Source organism: Danio aesculapii, chromosome 3, assembly GCF_903798145.1.
Source record: "Danio aesculapii chromosome 3, fDanAes4.1, whole genome shotgun sequence".
Classification (NCBI taxonomy): domain Eukaryota; kingdom Metazoa; phylum Chordata; class Actinopteri; order Cypriniformes; family Danionidae; genus Danio; species Danio aesculapii.
Window position 1 is genome coordinate 14727830 of NC_079437.1, and position 19154 is coordinate 14746983.

The window sequence follows — 19154 nt, forward strand, 5'->3', positions numbered from 1 at the left end:
ACTTAGAGCTGTGTTACACACTACATGGATGGTAATATTCAAAAACTCATAATAGGGGCTCTTTAAATTATGGACTGTTCGTCAAACAAAACTGTAATATATGCGTTCTCAGATGTAAATCAATTATCAAAAATGTAAAACAAATTTTATTTAAATCTAAATTGAGTGGTGCTGGGCAGCATGGTGGCGCATTGGGTAGCACATTCGCCTCACAGCAAGAAGGTTGCTGGTTCGAGCCCTGGCTGGGTCAGTTAGCATTTCTGTGTGGAGTTTGCATGTTCTCCCCGTGTTTGAGTAGGTTTCCTTCGGGTGCTCCGGTTTCCCTCACAAGTCCAAAGACATGCGGTACAGGTTAATTAGGTAAGCTAAAATTGTCCGTAGTGTGTGAGTGTGTATGGATGTTTCCCAGTGATGGGTTGCTGGATAAGTGGGCGATTCATACCACTGTGGCGACCTCAGATTAATAAAGGGACTAAGCCGAAAAGAAAATGAATGAATGAGTGGTGCTGTTAAAAATTGTTGATCTGCTTCATATTTTTGTGGAGACCATAACACCTAATACATTTAACGGTTCTTTTATGAATCTAATATTTTTTTAAAACAAGTATTTTTAAAATCATTTTGAATGAACATTTTAACGCTAATATAGGAACAGTACAACTGTGTTCAGCATTTATAATGATCAGAAACATCGAATAAAAACGAAACTGAAAATTCAGCATTGACTCACAGAAATAAATTACATGTTAAAATGTATATGAGCAATTCCATGCAAATGTCAACCATACCATGAAAATAATTAAGTTTTCACCAAAATAGAGAAACCGTTCAACATTTTTTGTGTTAGCAAGTATTTTTCAGTACTTTAAAAATGTCTCTGTCAATGTTTTCAAACTAATATATTTGATTTACCAAGTCACACATGTGGCAATTTCACATCTGTCACATCCGTAACGAAAAAGTGTCACATCCATAATGAAGCTTTTCCTTCATAAATGCAAAAATGTCAAATAAAATAAAATCAATCAAGTCTGTTCTATAGAGAGACAATCCTTGTTCCTTAGATTATCATTATTTTTATTTGGGTTGTGCAGTTTAATTTACAGAATTTCTACAAAGTATGTTGTAGGCTGAAACTCGCAGACTTTTTTGTCAAATTCATAACACATGTCTATTTTCCTCATTTAAAACATAATTTTCTTTTACAGATTGATATTTTTCTGCTCCCATAAATGAAAGAAATCTTATTTTTAAAGGTGCTGTTGACTTGAAATTTTCACCAGATGTTGATAACCAAAGAAATCCATATATAAAAAGAAAACAAATGAAGTTATGTGTAATAAAATGAAATGACACAGCAAAAACATTTTGAACACATGAAGAAAGTGAGTGGTAGAAAGGCAGTGAAAGCCCAGACAGCAGCTGAAATCTCTCAGTAGTTCTTCAGCAACCCTCTGCCCTTCCTCATAGTGAATTAATATTAAGCTGCTTCAGTCCAACATCTACATTAGCAGAAGAATGAAGATAAAAAGAGGATGGACAATTCAGCAAGACACTGGTCCAAATCACAGCCAAGGAAACTCTCAAATGGTTTCAGAGAAAGAAAATCAAGCTGTAGAATGGCCCAGCCAATCTCCTGACTTCAATCCAATAGAAAATACAAAATAAAAATAAGATTTGATAGAAGAGACCCACAGAACCATCAAGATTTTTACACTTTGTTGAAGTCTGTGAAAAAAAAAAAATCACACCTGAGCGATGAATGACTTTATTCTCCACATTAGAGTCAGCTTTAAGCTGATATCACCAATAAACCTTTCATATAAAGTATTTAATACATTTCAGTAATTGAGTACATTCTCCTAGTGTCATTTCACAAGTGTCTCCTTGTTTTGTTATATTTGTTTGTTTGTATTGTTTGTGTTTTTACCAAAAGCTGGTTCAATTCCATGTCAACAGCTCCTTTGAAAATATTCCTAGAAAAAAACATGACGTGTTCAATACTTCTGTCCCCCACTATACATCTGAGAACGCATATCACATATATCATATATCACTGCATATATCACTAAAATCACTCAAATCTAATTATATGCACGCTTAAATCAGTTTTGTTCAAATTACTGTTTTTAATGTATGTTTTGAATAAGTAAACAATAATAAACTTTTAATTCAGTCTCTTATGTTGTGTAAAAAAATGAAAATCTATTAAAGACTGATTGAAAAATAATATATTTTTCTTAAACGCAGGGTGAGTAAATGATGGGTTTCATTTCAACTATTGAACAAAAGAGCATAGAATCACCAAGAGGCGACACTCTGTTGCTATTTGGGAAACAGCCTCTAGATGCCGGTATTGTCACATGGTAGCCATTTTGGAATGAAAATTCCAATAGAAAAACAGCCCGGATAACTAACATTAGACAGAATGAATTAAAATATTGAGTTAAATATGAGTTAAAATGAGTACATCCCCTTTGAAAAGTAACATTTTAAAACAATATCCCAATGAGAATTGACAATTTCCAAAATGTTGACAAGACTAAGTTTAATACATCTGATATTTAAAATATCTGTTTCACATATAACATAAAAGTAAGGTTAAGAAAATAACTTAATTACTTGTTTTTGTTTTACTGAAATTAGGGTGAAGCAACAATGAGTATGCACCACAAAAACTACAACAAAAACTACATAATCTGGTAGTTTGTATGGCCTTCATGATTTTTAATGACAGCATTAAAAATCATGAATAAAAAATGTTTAAAAATAAATAAATTTGGAGAAAGTAGCTTTAGAAATAAAAACTTCATTAGTCTTTTTTAACAGACAACACTGGAAAAATACGATGTACTTTTATAATATAATACTCCAACAAAAAGTACCTTTAATCTGTTTTCAACATCCCATTTTGAAAGTCATGTTAATTTAATTTAACATGCCAGTATTAATATGTACTATGTCAGTGTGTAAACTATTAAATTAGAGTAATTTAAAGTAATTTCACCTAAAAGTTTCAAGAAAACAAGTATGGTTAATATATAAACATTAAGTCGGTAAAATAAACTATTAAAATCACCAGACTATGATATTAAGTGTTGTATTGTCATCTTCAGGTTGTTTTTCAGCTTTGATGCGCTTTTTAAATGAATTAATAAAAAGCAGCTGCCTGCCATCGCGACAGCAATAAGATCCAACGGACAGCCAATCGCTTTCACTCCTGAATGGCGGAATCGCTGGGCGCTGCTGCTGCAATGGAACGTTCTATTGAGTGTCGCCTCTTGGTGATTCTAAGCTCTTTGATTGAACTAAGATTTCTAAGATGCGAATTTGAACAAACAAAATAATGTCCACAGACAGCAAAGACCACCCACATGTTGGGTTAGGAACGAGTCTGATTATTAGTCACTCAGAGGCCGTCTACTGATGCATTCATCATCAGGTTACCTTCTTAAAGAAAGGGAGGCGGGGCAGGTTGCCTTGAGGGGAGGTGACACTTCCGCCTACACCCTTATGGTCGCGGGTGTCGGCAGTTTCCGCCTCCTCAACATCCGAATCCAAAGCATCGTCATAAAGGCCCGATGACAAGTCAGCTACGGGACCCATAGGGAGGTGAACGGGGTTTAATAAAAGGATAGAAAAGGGGTAAAGGAGAGATAGAGAAGGAGCAATAGAACAGGGAAACAGGGGTAATGGACAGAAGACGAGAGAAGAGGAAGAACAGCAGCATGATGTATAGACTTGGCAGAGTCAGAAAGATGATGAAGAGAATACAGAATGTGTTTTTAAAGTGAAGGAGAAGCGAAACTGAAAAGGAAATGACCTTTTTCATGGACTAGTACTAATAGTGCTGTGTGATGAGAAGAGCTCTGAATTTGGGTTTGTAAATTATTTTTAATTTATATTCCAGTATCATTTGATATTTAAAGGGTAAATGAATGTGGGATATTATTTAACCCCAAATGACAAGCAAGTAATATCATTTACTTTTGTGTTTAACAATAGAAATAATTTAAATAAGTATTGTGATTGTCTTTTCATGCTTTAAATTGATTCCAAATCAATAACTACAATAATACACTAAAGATAAATGTTTTACAAATGTCCAGTACAAATCTGTTGCTTGGTTATATGTAAGTCACCTTACCATATAGAGTGAGAAAAGGTAAAATGGTTTTGGTTTGATAAAATGGTTTAACTTTACATTATTTAAGTCAGAATTATTAGCCCCCCCCCTGTATTTTATCTTTGCCATGATGATAGTAAATAATATTTTACTAGATATTTTTCAAGACACTTCTATACAGCTTAAAGTGACATTTATAGGCTTAACTAGGTTAATTAGGTTAACCAGGCAGGTTAGGGTAATTAGGCAAGTTATTGTATAACGATGGTTTGTTCTGTAGACTATCGAAAAAAAAAAAAAAGCTTAAAGGGGCTAATAATTTTGACTTTAAAATGGCTTTTAAAAAATTAAAACTGCTTTTATTCTAGCCAAAATAAAACAAATAAGACTTACTCCAGAAAAAAAATATTATCAGACATACTGTGAACATTTCATTGCTCTGTTGAACATCATTTGGGAAATATGGGGCTAATAATTCTGTTGATTAAAACTGTATATGGACATGTCAGAGAGAAAATTTGAATTACACTGTAAAAAATGGCTGTGATTTCAACGGTAAAAAAACTGTAAAAATGCTACAGTAAAAATCTGTATCCTGGTTAACAAAATGTTTACTTAATATATACGGCGAATAACCATAAATTGACTTTCCCAGAATTCCCTGCATCACTTTTTATGCTTTTGTTGACATTACTGTGGATCTTTTTAGTTGTTTCTCCATCAGTTATGTACATTAGATGTTTAAGTTACATCTAATGTTGATAAACAATGTTTATTTCATGACTTTAATTTTATGCGTGTTACCATACTGGTGTTTAGTAGCTGTGTGAATGACACTGAGCACCTTCTGTACACTAATACACTTTTCTCCTTGAGAGAAAAGTTGTATGTGATGAACATTGGTTCATTATGTAACTTTCTTATCAGAACATGCATATGGCTGTGTAACAAAAGACGCGTAGATGTTGGTAATTCAAAATACAAACATATTACATCTTTAAATTAATGAAATACGGTAGTTTACTGTAAAAATGAGAAATTACTTTTACGATTTGTAACCGTAGTTTTAACGGTGAAACACTGGCAACCACAGCTGCTGTTTTTTTACAGTAAATTTTACGAATTTATTTTTACAGTGTACTATAAAATTGAAAATGACTATAAGTTGTTTCTGGATTTTCTTATTTATTAAACAACGTTTAATCACGTTGTATTTCATTTTATATTTTTAAATACATTTTGCCATAAAAGCAACTGAAGTAACAGTTAAAAAACATATAAATATAATAAAAATAAATAAAACTATATAGATATATTTAGAAAAACAACACACTTACTAAGAACTCAATGTCTCAAACTTGATTAAATTAAGAACAAAATTAAATTGAGCACAGAAAGAATAAAAATAAAAAACTATTTATAATATAAACAAAAAATACAATAGTTATTTAATGATATTAAAAGTTACACTACCCTGTGCAGCATTTGTATACAAGTTTCAGTTATTATTTTAGTGGTTATCTTTATTTGTCTTATCTTTAAATTTAGGTATCTATATTTAAAGTACAATGAAGTAATTCTAAAAGATCAGCATGATTAAATCATATTAATTATGATTTATTTTATGTTTATTATTTTCCTTTTAGTTTTTTATTTTTGGATGATGCATTGCTTCACTTGGCTCTTCTTAGAAAATCTCTCATGACAGATCTCATAAACCAAACATAACTTAATATGAGAAAGATTTCAAACTACAGATGTTGATAATGATGCCCATCAAGAAAAAAGGGAAATAAAAACAAGAGATAAAAGCTGGAAGACTAGAAGAATGAATGATAAGAGGGAGGAGAGGAGGGCAGAGGGGATCCCGAGGAGAAGCCCTATCTATCAACCCATCGCGTTCAATGATCGACCCAGTGTAAAATCATAGCTTTTACATTTCATGTCTGTATGTGTTAATATAATGACAGGGATGTCATATCTTCATCACAAAACAACATGAAGACTCACAGCATAATGGTGTGATCATACCTGTTCCAGGAGGAGTGGGCCTTCGGGCACCTGTGGCGACGTCCAGACTAGAGCTCCCACCAGACTTACTGATAAACAGATAGAGAGAACAACAGAAAATTCATTCAAATGTGTTACAATGTGTATTCGCTGCTGTTTACGGGGCTGTTTATAATATATCGTGTCTTTTGCAAGTGCATATTGGGAGTGATGCGTTCGTGTATTTCAGACACACCTATTTGAATACATCTCAACGTTTCAAAATCCCACAAGCACGCCGCGAGTCACGTGACAAGTGTATTTTATATAGAAAATACACATTTTGATAGAGTAGTAGACAAACACAGAGCACCCAAACATTGCAGTCCTTTTTAATTTTCCCCATAAATATAACTTGTATCAGAGCTGCAGCAAGGTTTTGTCATCCTCTGAGAAAACAGTTGATGGTAGTCTAGCAATGACAGACGACAAAGGAGCGCACTTTCCACACACTTTAAGACATGATATGTGAACGGCCTCTAAAGGTTTCATGTGTTTGAAATGTCTCTTGCTCGCCAAGGCTGTATTTATTTAATCTAAAAAATGGCTTAATAATAAAAAGTGCTTAAAATAAGTGCTTTCTAATTTCATATATTTAAAAACCGTAGCATAGTTATACCGAAGCTGAATGTTCAACATGATCGCTCCAGTTATTACTGTCACATGATCCCTCAGAAAGCATTCGAATATACTGATTTGCTACATAGAAACATTTTTCTTACTATTATTATCAAAAATGTAAATGGTTATGCTGCTTAATTTGATATTATTGTGGAAGCCACGATACAATAAATAATGAATTTGTTGCTAGTAGAGATGCTACAATTCTCAATATAATATTGAACCGTTCGGTATGACATCCATGGTTCAAAACACGCTTGGGAATTGCGTTTTTTCCGGTTTTACGTTTAAATAATTTATGTGCGTTTTATTTCTCTCCGAATTGACTGTTTGTGTGTGCCTGTAAGTCTACGAGCTGAGATGAGGAAACTCCTCCCTGCGAGTAAATATTCAATCACTATGCTCTATAGTTAGGGGGTGCTTTACCATTTCACACTTTAACATGGCGAGCGGCAGTGAAGTGAGGCAATAGTACGAGAAAGCGTCAATAAAATATGCGATGTGGGGACATTTCGGATTTGCCGTTGAGTTTAATGTTGAGGAAGAAAAATCTGTGAATAAAAAAAATGACTGTGTGCAAGCATTGTTTTACACGTATAAAATAACAAAGGCAGTGAAGGTGTTCATTGCTAAAGACTTTATTTTATAAAATCGTATAAAAGTACTCGATCTGTGTTACAGACTACAGTCTTGCACTTTTTTCAGCACTTTTTTCAGATAATTCCCAGCCTTCAAGAAAAGACACGCAACACTATTGTGTACGAATTGGCTAAAGCACAAGATTCTTTTACAGAAGAACCTCAAAATATAGGAATAGATAGCTGACCTAAGTGAAATTGCACTTTACATTCTGGATGAATGATACTGTAATGGAGTACTGTTAAGTTTAATTAAGATGGTTTATTTATGTTTACTGAAGTACAAATATGTTTATTTGAAATGGTCAAGTTATGTTTATTAAGTCCACATGTATGTTTATTTTCAAAATGTAGAAATTTATGTTCCCCAGATTGTACATGTGCTACCAGCAGTTGTGAGATTTCAGTGTTAATTTTTTATTATACAATACACCAGGAACTAGTGTACTTTTCTTGACTTTTGGGTAAAATAAAGGAGTGTTGCAATAAATCGTTTTTATTTTGTTTCTCTTTAACCTCTTACTGTTCCTATTGCCTCTATTGCCTAAGCATAGAATAACAAAAAAACACTTATGTGTCAAGCCATCAGAACCGAACCGAACCAAAAACCGTGTTAAAAAACCGAGATATGTATTGAACCATGGGCTAAATGTATTGTTGCATCCCGAGTTGCCAGTAATTGACAAAGACTGTGTAAATAAAGTTGAACATGTATACAGGCAAATTTAATAGCCCTCTTGTGAATGTTTAAAAAAATATTTCCCTAAAGAAATTAAGTAAGGATATTTTCAATCTACTTCCAGTAATATGTTTTCTTCTGGCGGATGTCTTATTTCTTTTAGTTTGGCTGGAATAAAAGCAATTTTAACATTTTTAAAAATGATTTTAGGTCAATAGTATTAGCCCCTTTAAAATTTTTCTCTTTATATTGACTACAGAACAAACCCCTTTTAACCAAATGACTTGCCTAATTAACATTACTTACCTAGTTAACCTAATTAACCTAGTTAAGCCTTTAAATGGCATTTTAAGCTAAATACTAGCATCCTGCAAAATAACTAGTAAAATATTATGCACTGTCATCATGGTAAAGATAAAATAAACTATTTATTAGAAGTTATTAGGAGTTATTAAAACTATTATGTTTAAAAATGAGTTTAAAAAATGAAACAGCACTTGGGAAATTAACTGTGCAGCAAATTAACATTAACTGTGCATCAGACGCAGGCTCACTGTGATTGACTGTTACCTGGAACTAAGGCGGTTCTGTCTCATTCTCTGTTCTTGTAACTGCCGAGTGCTCTCGAGCTTCACTGGACTTGGGATAAATCCCACCTCACATCCCTCCTTCACCAAGCGCCCGATCCACCAGTCATTATTATACTTCTGTTGACAGAAAACACACAGCCTTTGAATCACGTTTAAGCAGCAGATACATTTAGCATCATCATAAGTAAATATAGCTATAAATATATTAATGAAGGATTCAATCATACATCAGATTACTGGAACTTTAAGCAAATTTAAGAACATGTAGCCAATGAATTTACAAAGCATCACCTTCCAAAGAAATGTTAAACACTTAAACACTTAAAAGGGGGAGCACATCATCTTATTGGGTTATACATGGAAGATTCCAAATTTTTGCTGTAAAACAGGTATGCTGGATTTCTTATATTATTTCAGGTACATCTGTCATTTTGCAAGTGAAAGTCAAAATTTGACACATTTTAAGGTAAATATGGATGTCTGACCTCTTTGATGTGCAGGAAGTCTTTGGGTTCGAAAGAGATGGCCATGCCCTGAACCGGCACATCATCATTAGGGCCTGGGTTATAGCCAACGTTAGTCCTCACTGCAAATGCTACAGGCTTGGTCTTCAGAAAGAGGAAGTCGATGAGAGAGATAAACAGAGGGAATTAATAGGGAACTGTCTTCGAAAAAAAAAAAGAGAGCTGGCAAAACCCTCCGAGGTGAAAGAAAGGACACACAGTTCATACGTGTCATTGGGTTTACAGGTTTACACATAGAAGTGATCTTACATACAGTGAAGAGGATAGAATATAACTGCTGAAAACTCATCTCCCAGTGGAAATGTGTTTTGTGTTGCAAACCTCAATTAACACACGTGATTAAGTGTGTTATACATTACAACAAAATCATTCACCCAAGTGTGTCTCCATGACTAGGATGAAAATGTATCACAAAATGACAATTTTAACCCTTTATCGAATAAAGAACCATACATGATAATTTATATAAATATAGTTTTTGGTAAATGCTTTAAAAAAAATCATTTTTAACTTAAAGTTTATTTCCAATGAGGGCCTTATAAATATTCAACAAAGTTTAGTAAACTACATTTACAAAAAAATATGTAAGTATGTTTTATCAATAACTGTCCTTTAAGGTAAAGCGTGTCATTTGTAAGAATTTCAAGACACCTTTAACAATAATATCTGTACTATAAAACTATTTTTTCAACATAGTACATTAGACATACCCATATTGAACATGTGAAATTATGTGTATTTTATAATAGTTGTTTTAAATGGGTAACGATTTTCAGCCCCGTTGGAAATATAGGAGAGGGTGGCCAGATTGACGACACCAACAGGAGCGTGCCTGAAGATTGAGCCTTACAATGCAAGTTGCTCATCTAATGTTTATATTTGTCATTTTAAAATTATTCGCTAAATAAAAACCACCTCATGTGGATTTTTATAACTCTTAATCTGCATCTCTTTTCGGAGAGTTTTCAACCCAGGCAATCTTGTGTGCCAAAATATAATTGGGTAAACTGGCAGTGGGCTGGTTATAGAGACAAATTTAACCCCTTTATTAGATCAAGAACTACTATATCTGATAATTTATATAAATATAACTACAATGTTTTTATTATTTTATTTTTAAGTCATAATAGTCCTGTAACAGTCCCCAGTATTCCCAATGAGTGCCCTAAAAATGTGTGGCTGTGTTTAGAGTTCAGAAACCACGTAATGGTAACACTGGGGACATATAATTAAACTGTATGCAAACTTGCAAAGTGGTGCAAGATTATGTCACAACACAAGAAAAAAATGATTTTGCTGTCCATGAGATTTATCTAGGTTTTTCAGAAGTTTTGCAATTTATGAGTAAAATAATCTTTTGTACCGAGTGGTTGAACTAGGTATTGCAGTCCAAATTTAAATTATTGGATAGGGTTGCCAGATTGACAACACCAAAAGGAGCAATTGTGCCTGACTATCAAGCTGCTCAGCTTTACATTTGTAATATTTATTTTATTTGTTAACAGGGTTAGGGAAAGTTACTTTAGAAAGTAATGTGTTACAATATTGAGTTACTCCCCAAAACTAATTGCTTTACTTAGTTACTTTTTATGGAAAGTAATGCATTACTTTACTTTTGAGTTACTTTTGCGTTACTTTGTCTGACCTGAGGCTCTTATTTTATAAATCTATCTCATCCAATGTTTATATTTGTAATTTGTATATTATTTGCTAAATTACAGGGGTTATATGTTTATTATGTTTCTTCGGTGCACCGCGATGCAGGCGCTGACAATTCGGTATCGGTTCAGTAATATTCATAACCGTAATATTCGTAACCGAACTGAACCGTGAGACCAGTGTAGGTTTAGACCTCTACTAAATAAAAACCACCTCATATGGATTTTTATAACTCTGAATCTGCATCTCTTTTCGGAGAGTTTTCAACCTAGGCAATCTTGTGTGCCAAAATATAATTGGGTAAACTGGCAGTGGGCTGGTTATAGAGACAAATTTAACACTTTATCAAATAAAGAACCATATCTAGTCATTTATATAAACTTAATTACTATTTTTTTTTATTATTTTTAAGTCCTAATAGTCTTTTAACAGCCCCCAGTAATCCCAATGAGCGCCCTATAAAAATGTGTGGCTGTGTGTAGAATTACATCCCAATATTAGAATATTGAGTTACTTCTCAAAAAAAAGTAACTAGTTGTGTTACTTAGTTACTTTTTGTGGAAAGTAATGCATTATGTTACTATGAGTTACCTTTTCTGACCTGGCTGAGGCTTGATCTCTTTCTGAAGTTGTTTTTATTTCTTTTTGTTTTTTAATAAAAGAGCTTGGTAATTAACAACGCACTGTATAACCTTCATTTACCTTTAAAAACACATCACAAAATAATATTTTAGGATAATGTTATCTGAGAACTTCCTGACCCCAGAGCTAAATATGCCATATATACAGATTACTGAAAGTTTAAAGCAATGTGTTTGCTACTTTTGTACTATTTGCCGTAAGTAAAATCACTGTCCATCGAGACGATCCCCTTTTCTTCAATGAGTTCAAAATAATGAACACACTCTCTCATTGACTGCGTGGTTCATTGTGACTACTTTAATTTTAATTCAGCAATTTATTTTTGAAAAGCTAATTAATTAAACTAAAAAGTAATTTGCGTTACATTTTAAAAAATGTAACTCAAATATTATTACTTCATTTTTAAAAGTAATGTGTTACTTTACTTGTTACTTAGAAAAGTAATATTATTACGTAACTCGCATTACTTGTAATGCGTTACCCCCAACACTACATGTTAACCAAAAACTACTACATGTTAACCAAAAACTACTTCATGTGGATTTGTATATCTCTGAATCTGCGTCTCATTTCAGAGGCTGCTACTGCCCCCCAGAGGTCACATTTTTGGCTCCAACCGCATATATCGAGAAAGCCTTCAAATGTGCTGTCCACCTAGGCAACCTTGAGAGCTAAAATATAATTTGGTAAACGGGCAGTGGGCTGGTTATAGAGACCAAAAGAGACTAACATTCCAACACACATTTACAAAGAAGAATAACTGACTTCAGTATTGTTTTTTTTTAGATAAAGTATGTTCACTTATCTTGTTTCTTAAATATCTGCAAACATATTATGCTATTTTTGCGCTTCAGAAGAGTCAAATACTAAAATAAAGCACCTTTAAAAACTCCCACTCTAAAGCACCAGAGAGGAATATCTCAAGGGAAACCCAGCGACCCCTAATACGTAATCTAATAATCAGATGTTTTCAAGCGTCCACACAGTAAAGTACATTAGATCACTCAGGGCAAAGTCTGATTTATAAATAAGACATGAAAAGAGAGAAACTGGAACAAGAGAGATGAAAAAGAAAGACACCTTAGCCTTCTCCAGGGTGGCAAGAGCTTGTCTATCGGCTTCTTTCCTTAGAGCCTCGGGGTCCTCCTCCAGAGACACGTCAGAGTCTGAAGGACGACTGGTGTAGGAGTCTGCCGAGCCCTGCCAGAAAACATACAGAGAGCCAATGAGAAGGAGGGGGAATTTACAGCCTTTGGCACAGCGTTTGAAAAAGCTCTTTCTTAATTAATAGTCCTTATCTAAAAATCAAACACAACAACAGCTTTACATCTCTTTTTCCAACAGGCCCCAGAGAGAAGCGGCACAGATGACCACACACAGCAGTGAGTTACTGTACAATATGCAAACAATTTGTGAATGAGGAGCAGGCTGAGTGAGAGGGCAGGAACAGTGTGGGAGGACGAGAAAGAGAGCAGAAGGTACAGTACAAGCGCCAGAGAAGAGGAACTAAGAATATGAGAGGAGGAAAACTGAAAGAAATAAGCGTTTTAAAGCTATCTATCTATCTATCTATCTATCTGTCTATCTGTCTGTCTGTCTGTCTATCTATATCTACATCTATCTATCTATCTGTCTGTCTGTCTGTCTATCTATCTATCTATCTGTCTGTCTGTCTGTCTGTCTGTCTATCTATCTATCTATCTATCTATCTATCTATCTATCTATCTATCTATCTATCTATCTATCTATCTATCTATCTATCTATCTATCTATCTATCTATCTGTCTGTCTATCTATCTATCTATCTATCTATCTATCTGTCTATCTATCTATATCTACATCTATCTATCTATCTATCTATCTATCTATCTATCTATCTATCTATCTATCTATCTATCTATCTATCTATCTATCTATCTATCTATCTATCTATCTATCTATCTATCTGTCTGTCTATCTATATCTACATCTATCTATCTATCTATCTATCTATCTATCTATCTATCTATCTATCTATCTATCTATCTATCTATCTATCTATCTATCTATCTATCTATCTATCTATCTGTCTATCTATCTGTCTATCTGTCTGTCTATCTATATCTACATCTATCTATCTATCTATCTATCTATCTATCTATCTATCTATCTATCTATCTATCTATCTATCTATCTATCTATCTATCTATCTATCTATCTATCTATCTATCTATCTATCTATCTATCTATCTGTCCGTCTGTCCTTCCATCCGTCCATCTGTCCGTCCGTTCGTTCATGTATCTACCTGTCCATCTGTCCATCCATCCATCCATCTATCCATCTATCCATCCATCTATCTAAATAATCTAAATAATTGTCTCTTCAAGTCATTCAAATGTATTTTCCGCTACAAATGATTACTTTACATTTTATACATATGCATATTAATTTCTTAAATATGAATATTAAATTAGTTTAATCATCATTGATTACAAATGATTAAAAAAAAGAGCATAAACTTCAATAATTCAATAACTTTTACAGGTTTGATTTTAAAAAAAGTGGACCAAGGAGACAAAAGCTTAAATAAAAACCAAGGTAAAGCTCACTGAGCAGATTAGTTATCATCTCCATTAACAGTATTTATCCATCAATGCAATGAATAATGTGTAATTATATAAAAAACACATGCATACACCCTGTCTTTCATTTATTCTCTAGCAATTTTCAGCAGTTTAAACACAGATATGAGAGGTCAAGTCCACATGACCAGTTGAAGAAACATGCATATGCCTGTACTGATGTTTGTATTTGCTTTAGAGTCTGGTCAAGTTCATAAAGATACTAAAGGCAGACACACACAAACGTTGTGCCGTTGACTTTCACAGTACATCAGTGTCAGAACCTTTATATAAGCCTCCCACTCCTCTCATCTCTCTTTTCCCACTTTTCTCTGGTTTTCCTGTCTCTGTTTCAGGTGTCTAGTGCACTCTCATTCGTGGGAGGTGTGGACGAGTGTGCGGACAGCTGCAAGAATGACTCACTGGAAGGATGCGCTTCTGTATGTGTGTGTGTGTGAACATGAGTGCAATGGGTTTGTCACATATTTGTGTGTTTGAATGTATGTGTGTGTGTGCATGTTTTAAATAGAAATGAGAATGTGTCAGGCAGACATATGCCATATGCAATGATGTTAAATTATTCATTGTGAAACAGAGGGTCACAGGAACCCTATCACCAGCTTCACTAAGCAGCAACAGATTGCACACACACTTTGCCTGCTAGACTATGACTTTTATAGCAGAGAGGTTATATTTGTAATTGTTGGTGCAGCAGTCATAAAGTGGGCTAAATCCAAATCCTGGCAGAAACAAACCACACAAACGGGCGGATTTGTTTTTCTGTCGAGGGATTTTCCACTGACTTTTATGTTTTGTGAGATAATGATATGTCTGTCATCAGACTCTAAAACTTAAACTTTCTGAACTTTTATAGAGAACTTTTTTGGTATGTTTAAAAAATAAAACCATAGACCATAGGGGCATTTAGGTTTAATTAACACTGTAAACATTTTCTACAAATAATCTTTTATAACTCTTTAAAACGGACTCTTTTAGGCTTTGTCCTAATTGTGCCATTTTGGTAACTGTCGCTTTAAATTCAAATGAGATTGTGCTTTTTTCAAAAGAGGGTGGGGCTACACATGCCTACGTGTCAGCATAGTGGCAGATTCAAAAACTAGACTAATGTCTTACGCTAACGAAGGAGAGATTGTCACTAATAGACGGGGCTATTGATGACACAATCCCTCTGATGACACAATTTTACCATTAGAAGCTGCTTATATTCACACACTGTTGCCACACAACTGTATTTAAACCCCATGCAAAAGTGATATTTTGCACAATAGGTCCCCTTTAAAATTATTTTAAAGGATTTTTTATATTAAAGTAAAGAATATATAGTTTATTGCAAGATTTAGAACAGGGATGTCAAACTCAATCCTGGAGGGCCGAAGCCCTGCACAGTTTAGTTACAACCCTAATTAAACACAGCTGATCGAACTAATTGAGTCTTTCAGTCTTGTTTGAAACCTATACAGGTAAGTGTGTTGCAGCAGGGCTGGAACTAAACTGTGCAGGGCTGCGGCCCTCCAGGAATTGAGTTTGACATCACTGTTTTAGAAGAAAATTAATTTGTAGTTATTCTTCTTCAAAGTTTCACATTTATTTTAATGTATTACTTGCTGTTTCATTGTGCACTAACAACATCTAGTATGTTTCAGTGTTTTCTTGTTGTCACATCATAGCCCTAAAGCCTTTAATACTTCCTCTACAAAACTTCAAGCAAAAACAAAGAACTGCAATTTCTCTGGTATTGCAATTAGTTCTAGTATTGTTTCCTTATTTAAAGATGTAACTTGGATTCATATGCCCATAATCAGTCTAGCTGACACAATGTGTGGTAAAATTTGTTTTTCACAGTCTAAAAATAACAAATCTATTCGCTCTTTTTTTAAAACCAAGTTGTTTCCAAGCAAAGTTCCATTACCTATTGGAAAGTATTTGGTTATTACCTCACAAATTTTTTGTTACAAATAAGATAAAAGAAATATCTTTTAAACTAATTAATAAATTCTATACGGTTAAACATTTTCTCAGTAAATTTAAAAGGATATTGATATAAATTGGGGTGACGCAGTGGCGCAGTAGGTAGTGCTGTCGCATCACAGCAAGAAGGTCGCTGAGTCGCTGGTTCGAGCCTTAGCTCAGTTGCCGTTTCTGTGTGGAGTTTGCATGTTCTCCCTGTTTTCTCCGGTTTCCCCCACAGTCCAAAGACATGTGGTACAGGTGAATTGGGTAGGCTAAATTGTCCGTAGTGTATGTGTAAATGAGTGTGTGTGGATGTTTCCCAGAGATAGGTTGGGCTGAAAGGGCATTCGCTGTGTAAAAACGTGCTGGATAAGTTGGTGGTTCATTCTGCTTTGGCGACCCCAAATTAATAAAGGGACTAAGCTGAAAAGAAAATAAATGGATGAATGAATGATATAAATTGCTCTTTTTGTTCTTTGCATTTGGAAACTACCTCACATGTTCTGGCACTGTGGTTATGTTAAAAGCTTTGGTATGATGCTTGTGTCTTTATCAAAAAAAGGTACTCTTTAATATTAATTTGCATTTTAAAAATGTAATTTTTGGATATTTTAATTATGATCATTTGAATAATGACGTTTTTGTTATTAATCTATTTATGTTGTTGATTAAGTTTCATATTCATAAGTGTAAATTTTCCAACAAAAAACCCTGATTTATAAAGAACTGAAAAATTACTTTTGCACTATTCAGCATAGTGTCAACAGAAAGGCCAAAACTGTCAATTTGTGCTCCATTTTCAAAATTAGTTATTAATGTAAAGGTCCTGCTTGTTTGTAACTGTAAGAATTTTATTCAATTATTTATACTCTTGTTGTTTTGTTTCTTTATTTTTATACTGTTATTATTATTTACCTTATATCACCCTGGCATTGTTTTGTTTGTTCTAATGTCATATATCTGTTGTTTAAAGCATAATAAAAAAAACAACAACAAAAATCTAAGATTGTAAACACCTTTGAACTTAATCAGTCCATGGCTATTACATTATAGATGTGGCTCTTAGAAAGATTCACAAAAATATTATATAACATTGACTAAAATTCACAAGGATGTAATTGTCCACATGTGATTTAAATCTAGCTATTAACAATTTCAAATAAAGCTTTTACATTTCTTTTTCATTTTCCCAGAGAAATCATTTATCTTAAATGATCTGCTCATCTAACAGGTGGAATTAGAAGCTTTTGAGGATGATTTAGTCTCATTTTAGGCTCAAGGCTGAACCAAATATTAATTAAAAAGGAAACTAAAGCAGATTAAGTTTGACAAACAAATCTGATATAACATCTTCTTGAAAGGCACATTCACACCATCAATGTCTGTTATTAAGATTACTCTAACATCGCTCACAATATTGGTTTGTTCATTATAAGCATGAATTTGTGCTTTCAGTTGCTTGATAAACTCAAACTCAGGACAGATTCTGATTGTCTTTCAATGTTTTTATAGATCGTTAGCTGGGGTAAAAAAACATTTTGAAAGTGATTCTGATCATCATCACTTCATTTAATTGTCATTTTCATGTCAGTGTCATCTTTATTAATTGTACTTAAGTTATTCTTGGTGTAAATATGCTTTAAAGTTCATGTGAGCTATACGTCGCTGAGAATTTAAGTTCAGTTTGTTGATGTACTTCCAACTGAAATTACATATTAAGTAGGGGGCATGGCTTTTTTTGCACATCATTCCCTAATAGCAAACTAACGGTAAGAGTGGTGTGGTTAAGTATGCTGTGGCCATCATAAAAATCTAATAAATAAATCATACATAAAAAACTCTATTGTGGTTGAAGCCTTCAATGACATCAACAGAGAAAAAATAAAGCAAAGAAAAAGATCTTGGTGAAAAGAACCAATGTAGAAAATAAACAATGTAGATTTTGATTTCACTCAAGACTTTGGGCCTGTATGGCGACAGCATAAAGAGGAACTTCTTTAGACCTACAGAACAATTAGAAGCTATTATTTAGATCAGACAAAAAAGAATCTTGCATGAAAAAATTTTACAAGGAAATTAAAATTCTGTAACTTGTTCACACATTTTAAGCCCTGATGACTTTCTTCATTTAAGGAACATGAAATATGTACACGTGTACTGACAAAAGTCTTGTCGCCTATCCAAGTTTTATCAACAACAAATAATAACTTGACTTCTAGTTGATCATTTGGTAGGTGGCTTATTTGAAAGGCAAAGTCCTCTAGATTACGCTCCCAGAGTTCATCAAGATTCATTGAATTCATCTTCAATGCCTCCTCCATCTCACCTCAGACATGCTCAATAATGTTCATATCTGGTGACTGGGCTGACCAATCCTGGGGCACCTTGACCTTCTTTGCTTTTTGGAACTTTGATGTGGCGGCTGAAGTATGAAAAGGAGCACAAATGTCTTGATACCTCAGGCTGTTTATGTTGCCATCCACTCTGCAGATCTCTCGCAAGCCCCCATACTGAATATAACCCCAAACCATGATTTTTCCTTCACCAAACCAGACTGATTTCTGTGAGAATCTTGGGTCCAATAGGTCTTCTGCAGTATTTGTGATGATTGGAATGCAGTTCAACAGATGATTCATCGGAAAAATCTGACTTTTCCGAATGATCAACTATAAGTCAAGTTATTATTTGTTGCTCTTACAACTGGGATTGATGACAAGACTTTTTTCAGGTAGTTTATTACATATTTACACTTTAAATTCTCATATAACAACTGAAAACCTTTCTTTGTAGAACCTTGTTCTTTGTCTCAAATGCTTTGTTTGATCTCTCACTGACTATTAATTCTGCTATTTGCCCTTGCGTCCTGTTTCGTGTAACTGTCAGCCACAAATGTGCTTGGCAGTTTTCAAGGTCGGTACCAGGTCACCTCAGTAAAGGTCTATCACATCCATTTCCCTCCGCACAGCACGGCCAAACCTCAAAGCAATATCCCAGGCCTAAATGTTATGAAGCTAGTTTCATTGTAGTAGCAACGCATTCACAATAATATCAGCA

The 19154-nt window shown here is 33.9% G+C and overlaps 1 protein-coding gene across 3 annotated transcripts in view; it reads right to left on the minus strand.

The window, feature by feature from the left end:
• cacnb1 (calcium channel, voltage-dependent, beta 1 subunit) overlaps positions 1-19154 on the minus strand; it is a 65388-nt gene that overhangs the window by 20539 nt on the left and 25695 nt on the right. For 2 of the 3 annotated variants that reach the window (XM_056453221.1, XM_056453223.1), the window contains 5 exons: positions 12609-12728; positions 9189-9311; positions 8684-8820; positions 6158-6225; positions 3448-3593 (listed from right to left, as the gene is read on the minus strand). In XM_056453221.1, coding sequence (XP_056309196.1) covers positions 3448-3593; positions 6158-6225; positions 8684-8820; positions 9189-9311; positions 12609-12728 — 594 coding nt within the window. The remainder of the gene's footprint in view (positions 1-3447; positions 3594-6157; positions 6226-8683; positions 8821-9188; positions 9312-12608; positions 12729-19154) is intronic. The other variant, XM_056453222.1, reaches the window with a different exon arrangement.